Source organism: Danio rerio, chromosome 7, assembly GCF_052040795.2.
Source record: "Danio rerio strain M-AB ecotype USA chromosome 7, GRCz13ab, whole genome shotgun sequence".
Classification (NCBI taxonomy): domain Eukaryota; kingdom Metazoa; phylum Chordata; class Actinopteri; order Cypriniformes; family Danionidae; genus Danio; species Danio rerio.
This window is the reverse complement of record NC_141027.1, coordinates 73,175,019-73,187,117: the sequence shown is the minus strand read 5'-3', so window position 1 is coordinate 73,187,117 and position 12,099 is coordinate 73,175,019. Positions and strand designations below refer to the sequence as shown.

Genomic DNA, 12,099 nt, shown 5'->3' with positions numbered 1-12,099 from the left:
TGCTTTCAGCGTATTATAACAGCTTGTCACCCAGTGATAAACACAGTTATTCTGCAAAATTAGCGTTAAAGTGAGCAGCGTTCGTCTGACAGGTCTATCTGCGATAGCACCCTCCCAATGGATATTGGATAAGACGAAATGGCCAAGCATCCAGCCCCAAATATACAATCTCATTGAAGCTCCAAGTGCTTTTACAAGAGAGAAGTTAAAGACCTACAAGTCTTTGGATGCCAACAATTTTTTTCTGTGTGGTCATGTGCAAGAAATAATGCTCCATGATTACCAGATTCAAAACTATGTTGTGCTAAAAACCGAGGTTCTGCCTAGCCAAAGACAAGGAAAGAAGACGAAACTGTACAAGGCCTGGGTAATCATCAACAAGCCAAACGACTGCATTTTGACAGCGAACTGCACCTGTACGGCAGGGTATGTGAACCTACATGTTTACATTTCATTCTGAGCATTGAGTGTCCGCAGTTTAATTAACCATATTTAACTGTTTTTGCTGAAATCATTGCTGCAATCAAAAACGAGTAATGTGTATGATTCAGCATAGCGTGAACTTACCTGATATATCATGAGACCTGCAGAGTCGAGCATTTTTAATTAGGTCCTCACTCCATTCAGCTCTTATAATGGCTACTAGCCAAGGACGTCTGCAGTTGGCATTAAAAGCAGTGTGGTGTATGGTAAAATTTAAGCTTTCTATTTTACGATTTTGGCATCCTACCGCACAACATGACATGTTTGCTATTTATCTTTTGCAACCGGTGTGTACTGTTGAACCCATGTAACGTCATATGTGATGTAGGTTGCTAATTCCATATAGATTATTTATTATAAGTTAAATTATTTTAAACTACTGAAATGTCATTAAAAGTCACTTTGTTCAATTTTCAACATCAAAAAGTCAACATCAAAATTTTCAACATCAAAAGTCTTCAGAGCAAAGATCAACATCCCATAATGCAATTCACAACCGTAAATACTGTAAACCAAAAACACATGTAAATCACAAAATATGGAAACTGTTAATCAACAGATACATTTTACAGTGTATAAAATAATATGTAAGTGTTGTAGTTGCTTAAAATGTATTATAAAATGATAATAATGTTGATAAATGCTAAAGTTGGCTTAATAATAATTTTTGTATACTCAACTGGTTTGATTTCTAATGGACAAGGTCTTGAAACAATTCAATATCAATTCTTTTGGACGTTAAAAAAAGTGGATTAAACGGCACTACTTGTTCACGCAGCACAGACATAACATTTCATACATTTACGAGAAACAAACACCGGCAGCAGCACAGAGTGAGTTTAGGTTTGTTAACATGTGAATTACATGTTTAAGATTTTTTTGAATTTCAATTATCAATTATCAATTGATATTGATAAACGTCGAGGAGCAGCGCGGCGCGTGTTTGCCAGCTTGGAAGTCAAGGAGAGTTGAAATCAAGACAACTTTATGGAAATAAGCTATGACGCGGTTCGGCAGCAAGCAATCAGAATGTAGAAATCCACCACTTGAGACGAATTCAGAGAACACAGACCTGTGAACTTTGTTTCCTACCTGAGTTGTTCCCAAGAGTTTGATTATTGCGGTCGCCAGATTTCTAATTATTTGCAAATGTTTTCTAACAGAAACATACATTAAATAAGTAACTGGCGAGTTACTGATGTGCATTAATGGTATTTTTATTCTCTTTAGAAAAAGCTAGAATCTCATGCAACAATACAAAAGAGTATTGCTGCTTCAGGATATTTCACACATATGGACACATTGGATAATTAAGTGGAGCAAAGCCACACCACACGCTTGATCATCCATTGTTAAATGAATTTGATAAAAAGTGCGCAACATTTTCACGTTTTATACGGGAATGTAACTGGTATGCTGCAACGTGCCCTTTAAATAAGAGATGAACGTTGGGAATTTTGACACTCGTCGTCGCCGGAGCTGAAGGCAGACAGTGTTGTCGTCAGGGCAGCTAGAGCGACCTTTGACACTCTTACCACCTTCGTTGTGAACGCACAGTAATTGGGCATATGTATAAGGTGAGAGGCATACAGAGGGCTATGGACATTTAAGCCAAATTATTGCTTCTAAATAATGAGAAATTCACTGAAATGTCACAATAATCTACTCTTGTTCTCCAAAGCATTTTAAGATATGTCCTTTGAAAAACTGATATAACAGAGTTGACCAGATAGAAAAGACAGAGGCAAAATATATTTTTTTATACTTAAAATGAAAAATAATACAGAAAATAGATGTTTTATGCAAATGTGTATTTAACTCAGTAAAGTAAACACACAAAAAAAGACAACGACCTTCATTATTGCATGATAACTGAAGATGAATGCATGATTCAGGAGGCCGAGACTCACAAAATTTGAAATAGTGGCAGTCTAATGCTAATATTTGTGAGACAAAATGTAACAAAATACACAACCAAACATTATTTTTAGAGATAACATCTTATAATCTGTGCTATTATTCAAAAGTGTTTCATTAAAGTTTTGACTTTAAAAAACATAACAGAATGTTTATGAGGCGTAAAATGTATATATACTGCCCAGCTCTACTATAATGTAACTTACTGGACCAAAAGAGCCTACAAATACCCTATTAGTTGGAAAGCTGTCCTGATAATTGTTACCAGTGAGGGAGTGTGTGCTCACATGTGGCTTTTACTAGCAAGTTTTGGTTTCCGCTTTCAGTTTAAAAATTGTTGCTCTGACCCCTTAACCATGATGACTGGTGCCAGACATGGTGGTTCCAACATCTACAACAATCTCTCTCTCTTCAAAACATAAAAATAATAATGCATCAAATAAACAGACAATTCCATTAAATGGCAGGCCGTCCAAGCCGACACAAAGAACACTGATACACAAAATAAACACTGCTAAAGGACATTCCTGAAATTTACTGAAGCCAGTCAGTCTGTATGAATAAAAGCCTTCAAATATACAAGCAGTTCTTGAGAAAAAGGTCCTTTATTGTATTTTACCAAATGATGTGACTGTTTAAATCACGGAAATGGAGTAAAATCTGATCCCTGCTTTTTCTGTTAGACGAAACAAATCATTCCCGGAGTGGGAAACAGGTCGAGTCCTTTTAGAATCACAAACATAAGTCAGTAATAATTCACGATGATTAAAACAACAGCTAACGCCGGGGACTGACCCAGATTGTGTAACCTGCTGGCTGACCGGATCCTCAACCACCTGCTGGAAGATATTTGATTTCACTTTCGCTATAGTCGATTTTTTTTTCCTGATTCTAGCAGAATCAGCAGGAGATGGAGCTCATGGTTACATCTCTCAGCAGGTGAATGTTAACAGCCAACATGACTTAATGGCTACTTCAGCTGTCAGTAGCAATAACATTCACATTTCAGTTGAAGTCAGAACTATTAGCTCTCCTTATTAGTGAAATTTGTATCCTTCTACAAATATTTCAGATGTTTAACAGAGCAAGGAAATTTCCACAGTATTTCCTGTAATATTTTTTTCTTCTGAAAAAAGTCACATTTCTTTTAGTTTGACAGGAATAAAAGAAGTTTTTAATTGGTCAACATTATTAGCCCCATTATTATTATTATAATTATTAGAATAATAATAATAATTATTATTATTATTATTATTATTATTATTATTATTATTATTATTATTATTTTAATTTGGATACAGAACTTTTGTCCAATGACTTGTCTAATTAACTTAATTTGCCTAGATAACCTAAGTAAGTCTTTAAATCACACTTTAAGCTGAATACCAGCATCTTGCAAAAAAGTACACTACCTGACAAGGCTTGTTGTCGATTGCAGTTGTAAGAGCAACAAATAAAAACTAGGCTTCTAGTTAATCATTTGGAAAAGTGGCAGAAGGTGGATTTTTCTGATGAATCATCTGTTGAACTCCATCCCAATCATCACAAATACTGCAGGAGATCTATTGGAACCCACATGGTCCCAAGATTCTAATAGAAATCAGTCAAGTTTGGTGATGGAAAAATCATGCTTTGTGGTTACATTCATCATTGGGGACGTGCGAGAGATCTGCAGAGTGGATGGCAACTCCAACAGCCTGAGGTATCAAGACATTTGTGCTGCCCATTACATTACAAACCACAGGAGAGGGAAAATTCTTCAGCATGACAGCGCTCATACTTCAGCCTCCACATCAAAGTTCCTGAAAGCAAAGAAGGTCAAGGTGCTCCAGGATTGGCCAGCCCAGTCACCAGATATGCTCATTATTGAGCATGTCTTTGGTAAGATGAAGTAAAAGGCATTGAAGATGAATCCAAAGAATCTTGATGAACTCTAGAAGTCCTGCACTTTCTTTGCCATTTCAGATGACTTCACTAATAAGTGATTTGAGTCATTGCAGAGATGTATGGATGCAGTCCTTGATCTTACTGCCCTAATTAATTAATAAAAAATCAAGGCAATATTATATTTTGTTTTGGTAAAATAAGCTTAATCCAGAGACATTTGGCTTTCATATAAGCCACTTCTTATACCAAATGATCAACTAGAAGTTATTATTTGTTGTTTCTAAAACTTGAATAGGAGACAAGACTTTTATCAGGTAGTGTATAATATTACGTACTGTCATCATAACAAAGACAAAAATTTGACTTCCTACTTTAAGTCAAATATCAAACTGCCTGATTTTATGGACAAAAAAGGCTTCTATTAACAAAAAAAGGTTAACATCATAAAATAATTTAAAAAAAGTTTTAGCTTGAATATCATTTTGCATAACTTTTAAAATAATAGATAATTTACTAAAGATTAAAAAAAAACATCTGAGCTATTTACCATTTGTGTAGCTTGATCAAAGTTTTATAAACTTTACATAATGCTTTTCTACTTTTTAACATCCAGTCATTGAAGTGTTTTCAGAATTTAGCTCTTAAAATGTATATCATCATAACATGTTAGCCTTCGGGTGCTTTTACACCTACACGTTTGTTTCGGAACCTGTCTCATTTGCCCAGTTAGCGCATTTCTTACATTCAGGATACAAGACAGATTGACTGTATTAGTACTACAGGAAGGCTAATACCAGTAAACATTTGCATTTTTTATTATAGCACCAAAGCAACACCAACAACACCAGTGCAAACTTTAAATCAGCATTTGCTTTGACCAATGAGTCTCTTATCATGCTGAATTATAGACAATGTCCTCCACAGATCGGATACAAACTTTCAACATCAGATGAGAATATCATAAATATTTACTCATGGAGACGTATTTCTTTGTATCGCTCACACTTAAATGACTAATAAAACAAGAAAACAGAGAGAGAACAGTCTGTGTTTGGCTCAATGACAAATTGCACTCACAACGTGCAAAAACACACGTGCCAAGCTCTCAGAAATTTCCTCTTTGAATTCATGTTGGTTCAAAACATCTACAACGCATTTAGAAATGCTTCAATTGTAGGATCTAAAACATCAAGTGGCGCATGAAGTACATTTCTGTAAACTCTGAAAACATCTCACATGGACCACATATTAATAATTTTCCTCAAAAAAAGTTTAAAGCATTGGTGATAATACAGCCCGATGTCACTAGGAAACATAACTGTTTTACATATAGACAGAAAAGGGGTAATTTATACAATTGGTAAGTTCATACAACTTCAAGCATACAAAAAAAAGCTACGATACACCTAAAGTTATTGAGTCTAGAGCTGTAATCTGGCCTTAAAAGTTAGGCCGAAGTCGACCCGACATTTTGATTGACATCTTTGAAAAGCCCAAACCCGTTTAAAGCCTATCGCTGCGTTCACACCAGACGCGGAATGCGCGTCAAGCGCCAGTGATTTACATGTTAAGTCAATGCAAACACGCGAATAGACATCCTGCGGCGTGAATGACGAGAATTGCGCGGTGCGCATGGCGCGAATGGCGTGGCGCGAATTGAGCGTTTTGCGCATTTGACGCGCTTAATGCGCGTTTCGTGCGAACCACTCGCGTTCGAAAATCTGAACTTCAGCGGACATTCGCGTCGCGTTAACCAATCAGGAGCTTGCTCTTGTGGGGACATGATTGTGACGTATCGCCTGTTGTCGGTGTCCCAGGGGAAATTCCCCAGCAGACACCGACAATAAGTTCATCAAACTGGGCTGGGCTCAGTCAGAAGCACCGCTGAAAACCTCCATCAGCCAGATTCAGTTTCTGGAGGGGTTTATGAGCTTAAAGAGCTGGAAGCACCTCTGAAAGGATGTAGTGGACTTGGCCCTAAACGTATCAACGCTGTTTATCATCCTTTATAGAGCACATAATCACTGTTATTTTCTTCATAAAATCCATGTTAGCCCTTTAGCTATGAAGCTAGAGTCACGGGGCAGACAGAAGCCCTGCCCATCACGCGAATCCGCGTCTGTTCTGAAGTGAATTTGACACGTGAATGAAGCGGGGTTTGACGCGCGAATGAAGTGAGTAACCTCAAATGTTCACGTGACTATTTATGCGCGAATATCGCGATTTATCCGCGCGTTCCGCGTCTAGTGTGAACACAGCATAACATTATTCGAATGTGCACATGCACACATTTTCTCAAAAATGAGTCGTTTATATGTGTTTTAACATAATTTATTCGTAACAAACGTAGGCTATAGGCCACTTAGAAGTTGGAACAAAAAAATAAAACAAGTCCTCTGTAACATCTCAGCACTCTAAATAGGCCTAGGCATACACTTAACCGTTAAATTGGCAAACACACCAATAAAAATAAGTCTTTCCAAACAAATACAAAAAATTAAGACTAGTATTTGGCAATAACGAAATTAAGGCTAAAGCAGGTCGCACACCAGAAGCGCCGCTCGGCGCTGCGACACGGCGCGCACATAACAGTTTAAAGTATCACACACCAGACGCGCACATTCGAATGATATTTAACATGAAACTAATCGGATGGCGCTCTGTGGCGAGGCTGAAAAATGAACTGCGTCCTGAGCCGTGGCCGGGCTCCGCCGACAGCCGCCGACTTGTGGCAACGGTGTGTGTATCCTGATAGAAACCTAAGTTTAGAATTCTAAAATGCATGGCGCTGCGCGGCTCGCCGCTGAGCGCCGCTTCTAGTGTGCGACCTGCTTGAGGCTCTGCAGGATTTGTTTCGCAACTTCTCTTCACAATCCGGTCTTAAGGCAACGGTGAAGCAGAATGTTAAAAGAGTAATGCTAATACTAGCCTATATACTCTGTCTACATTATGCATTATTTAGTCATAATTTGAAAATCCTGAACTCACTAAGATTAGCCTATGTGTTTTTATGGAGGAACATTATTGAATCCACTGTAGACGGCTTTAGAGCGGTTCTGCGCGCATTAATGGTGCATCCAGCAGCACTGAACATCCTTTCACTGCTGCTGGCCGGTACAGTAGTACTACTGATCTGGCTATTTTTACAAGTTTTGGGTAGAATTGTTTGTTCATCTTCGACCAGCCAAGAACATCCATTTCATTTTCAATGACGGCAGTTTCAATGTAGCTAGTGACCTCATAATTTTCCCAGTTAGCGAACATTTTCCCACTCTGCAAAATTTGCTCTTTTTGACTTCATCATCATTTGTTTCGCATGTCGAGATGTACATTTGTTTGCGGATAGCATTCACCGGAGCACAGCTGGGCTTGCAGGTAAACTCACAGCGGTTTATCCTAAGCATTTTGTTGATCATGTTTTACACACTTGGCATTAAGAAGGAACATAGAAACACCTGACTAACAACTTGCAGCTTAATGTGTCTGTAAAAATATTCAAAGGCTTTTATTTTCGTAAAGAGAACTGAATGTTTTGATTGGCTGGAATAAACTCCAGTCTCACATTAGAGCATTCTAAATGTCAACACACCAATTTCTGGATTACAATATTTGGTTGTTTTGTGTACCCAATGTTGAAAACCCTATACACCATACATCTGTATGTGAATTTGGAAACTGCAATAAAAACTAAATGGGAAAAAGTAATAATATTAAATTATAGTGTTTTTAATGAATTTTTATATTCAGAACAAAAACATATAACAGTAAAACCTCACAATAATCCATAGTATAAAAACCCAACAGTAAAGGGAACCATTTCAGTCTTATGATTTAATGTAAAGGTCAAGAATTACGCATTACCATCTTGATAAACATGAAGTGACCAAACAATCAACCAGATCGCAGACAAACATGTTGGGATGGAATTTGGTAACTTCTGAACTCAAGAACCAGGACAACTTTAAAGCCAGTGCCACTAATATAAACAGCATGTTTTTTCAGGCTGAGATAAGCAAATATTTGGACCTGTGTTTAGTTGATTTGTGTCTGTTAACCGGGCAGCAGCGTGAAGAACATTAGATCGGACCAAAAGGACAGCAAAGCACTTCTGCACGCAATTTAAGAAATGGACAGGACATGGGACTGTTTGGAATTCTCCAATTACAGCAAATGAAGGCAACTGGGATAGACCTTTAAGTAAACAGTGATTACGCATTTGTTGACCAAAGGAAAGGCCAATATAAGAACCATATGAGTTTTCTGAGGATGTGGGCAGATGCGTTCAAAAAATAAAGATCAAAAACTAATTCATATTCTCCAACAATGTCAAATTTGTTCTATTTAGGATGATCGTGGTCAAGAACTGACCAATGGCAAAACTTGAAAATCCATCATCGGGAACAACTGGGAAAAACAATGAGGTAGAATTTGCATTATTTTTTTCCATTTCTAAGGCAGCTGTTTATGAATAAATGGCCTGAGTCTGCTTTTGGTTTTCAGAAAACAGAACAAAAACAACTTCTTACCATCTCCACACCCTGGGGAAATGCCGTGCCATCCCAGTCCTTTTTGGGGAATCGTTGAATGATCTTTCCACATCCTTCACCAGAGCCTAAAATTTATAGAGGTAAAAAAAGACATTGAGTATTACCAGGAATGTGCCATTTCATTTCAACATTTTGACATAGTTAAACTTCAGTAGTAAAGCTTTACGAACATGTAATTGCATTTTTGGGTGGAAATGAAAATTGGGTTGACGCAAGAACCCAACGTCAGACGTTCGATTTTAGTCACTCTCCAACGCAACATAAAAACAACCAAATATCAACATCTGATGATGTTAAAGCTTGGCGTTGTGTAGATGTTACCGCTATGACGTCTATCAGATATTGGATTTTGGTTGCCATACCTGACGAATAATAAATGTCAGTATTTGATGTCAATATGACGTTGGTTTAAGATGTTGCTTGACTTGACTTAGGATTTTAGTCGCTTTCCAATTTTTCCAATTTTTACAAATTTGTATGATTTATTATGCACGAAAGTGTACGATTTTTAAAAGGAGGGATGTCCCCAAACTCCACCCCTAAACTCCACCCCTTGACCTAAAACCAACTGTCATTGGGTGATTGATACTGCGTATCAACTGAGATGTGCCCTTTCAGCAACATTTTGACATGGGTAAGTTAGGTGACTTTATTATGGTTTTCCTGCACTGAACAATTTGTCAACAGTTTCAGTATTAAGAGCCTGGAATACTTCAAGCAAATTCATTCTTCATTCTAACCACCAACTGCCCCAATAAGTCCGCTTTGGTGAGCTGTTTCAAACTGACAAAACTCAAAACTTTATTCAAGTGTTTAGATAATAAACACTTCAGTGAGATTTATCCATAGTCATGTTATTATTAGGGTGCTTTCACACCTGCCTTATTTAGTTGGATTGAATCGCACTAGAGTTCGGTTTCCCTTTTGGTACGGTTCGTTTGGGCAGGTGAGAATGCATCAATCGTACTCGAGTGCGCACCAAAAGCGGACCAAATAAGCGTACCGAGACCTGCTTGAAGAGGTGGTCTCGGTACGCTTTCAAACGAACCCTGGAGCGGTTCCTTTGTGGTGAAAATATGATCCGTCCTAAAACAGGTCCAACCGCAAAAAGTACTACGCGTTTTGGACTAATTCAGCTGCCGTAGGCCGATGCGCTGTGCATTATGGGATATGGAGGAAAAATATTTGTTGACAGCGCTTTACCAACTGTGAAAGAGAGAAAGGGGAAAATATTACCTGGTGAATAGTTGGTAATATTTCCGCAAGACAAACATGTGGCAGTTTAGCTAATTTATTTCAAGCCTCCTCCTGAAGTGACAAGCGATGCATTAAACACTGTTTTCCAGCCGTGGCCGCGCTTCATTTTCGTAATGTATAGTTTGTCTAAAGCAGGGATACAATCAGCCAGCGCAGTCGTCCCTCCAGAGTAAAAGGTTTTGTTTACCTTCGGGAGTTCAGTGCCATTTTCCCGCACGTGAATTCTGACCAATCAATAAGCAGTTTAGGAAATATGTTCAACAACATCTGGCCAATGAGAGATGTGGATTTTGTCAGATGACTGCATTTTGGTTCGTTTCATCTGGTTCGGACCAAAGCCAGCAGTGTGGTGTGTAAACGACCCAAAGACGGCAGAAGATGCAACAATGTATCATTTATTACCCTTGGTCCGGACCAAATGAAGCGAACTACAGATGTGAAAGCACCCTTAATCATGTTAAACCAATGAAAGCAGTTAAATCTTCTATTTATGTTTATGGGGATTTCCGGGGTTTCTTCATGAGTGTTTGATGTTTCCGCGTGTTAGAGCGCCCTCTGGCTTTCAGAGGACGTTTAATACTGAAAACACAACGATGCGTCCCTGATAAGATGAACACAGATGGATTTCGATAACAATTTAATTTCGATTGATCGTGCAGCCTTAGCAAACTTATCATAAAACAGACCATCGAGGATTTTCCTATTGCTGAAGCTATTACAAAATCAAGCAAACAAAATGTTGCATATCGACATTTTTTTGAAAATGTTCCGCAAATTCGGGACCGAGACATTTTCGATCAACACGACACCCATTCACACAAAGAAATGCCAACGGTTCTAGAGGTCTAAAAGTAATTTAAAAATAGAATACTGATGTATGTGGTAAATTTTTAAGGCAAATAAACAAAAAGATACTGCAAATTAAAAAAAAAAAAAGTAGAAGCAAAATCAGTCAGGTTAGGCCACAGAAATCCTAAAAACATGTTCTGAAAAATTCTGAAGGGGCTGGTAGAAGATCCCCAATACAAAACTAGGAATCTTTAAAAATATTGCAGTGAGGAACTACAACTGTTGGAGACCTCCAAAACAGCGATAAAATATCACAACAGGGGGACTTCAACCACAGGAGACCTCCAAAACAACATTAGGAACTCTTAAAACTTCATAATAGACAGACTTCAACCGCATGAAGACCTCCAAAACAACATTAGAAACCTTTAAAACATCACAACAGGGGGACTGTAACAGTAGCTTTTAAATGTTTAAAGTTTTAAAAACAGCACCAACAGATTATGGGGCAAATTAGGACAATCCTGTCCATTAAAAAAAAAAAAAAAAGTTAAATGTGATTGCAATTCCAGGTTTCCTAACTGGCACACAATCACTCCTCATGCATTCCTTTTAGTCTTTTTGGCAACCAAAACCCATCTTTCCGAGCCCATTTTTTGTTGTTGATAAAGAAAGCATTGTGTGTACAGGACCAAGAGGGTTTCATCAATTAGCGTTTACCAGTGTAAACATTGTAATTTGACAAAACCGGTCCTCATGAACACAAATACTCCTGGAGGACAACCAAAAATGGAGAAAGTAGCCCATTTAAGGTCAATAAGACCCAGGCTTTCAGGATTTAAAAGCAATTTGAAGAGTTCATATGGAGTAAGACAGACATTATCAAGCAAAAAAATGAAGTGAAAGCAAGATATTCCATATTTATCAGGGGAATACTTCACTCCACTGTCTGACATCTTGATAACATCTGGAAGAGGAAACTAGAACCTGGAGTAAACACTGGGTATGTTGGTGATATCTTTAGTTTAGTTTTTTTTTTTTATAACCTGAGTTTGGAAATATCATTAACAATAGTTATTACAGATAGACAAAACAGGCCAGATATGTGTTGGACAAAAGCTTTGCAGGTCTGTCAGATTTTTGGACTAAACGACTGATCAAATGACAGACAACTTTATAAAGATATTGCTCTTGGACATGGTTTGTTAACATCTGAAAA

At 37.8% G+C, this 12,099-nt stretch overlaps 1 protein-coding gene across 3 annotated transcripts in view; it reads right to left on the bottom strand.

Moving 5' to 3' along the window:
- Positions 1 to 12,099, bottom strand: part of sbf2 (SET binding factor 2) — a 288,968-nt gene that overhangs the window by 256,879 nt on the left and 19,990 nt on the right. For all 3 annotated transcript variants that reach the window (XM_087262128.1, XM_087262129.1, XM_087262130.1), the window contains exon 2: positions 8,814 to 8,899. In XM_087262128.1, the coding sequence (XP_087118254.1) occupies positions 8,814 to 8,899 (86 nt within the window). The remainder of the gene's footprint in view (positions 1 to 8,813; positions 8,900 to 12,099) is intronic.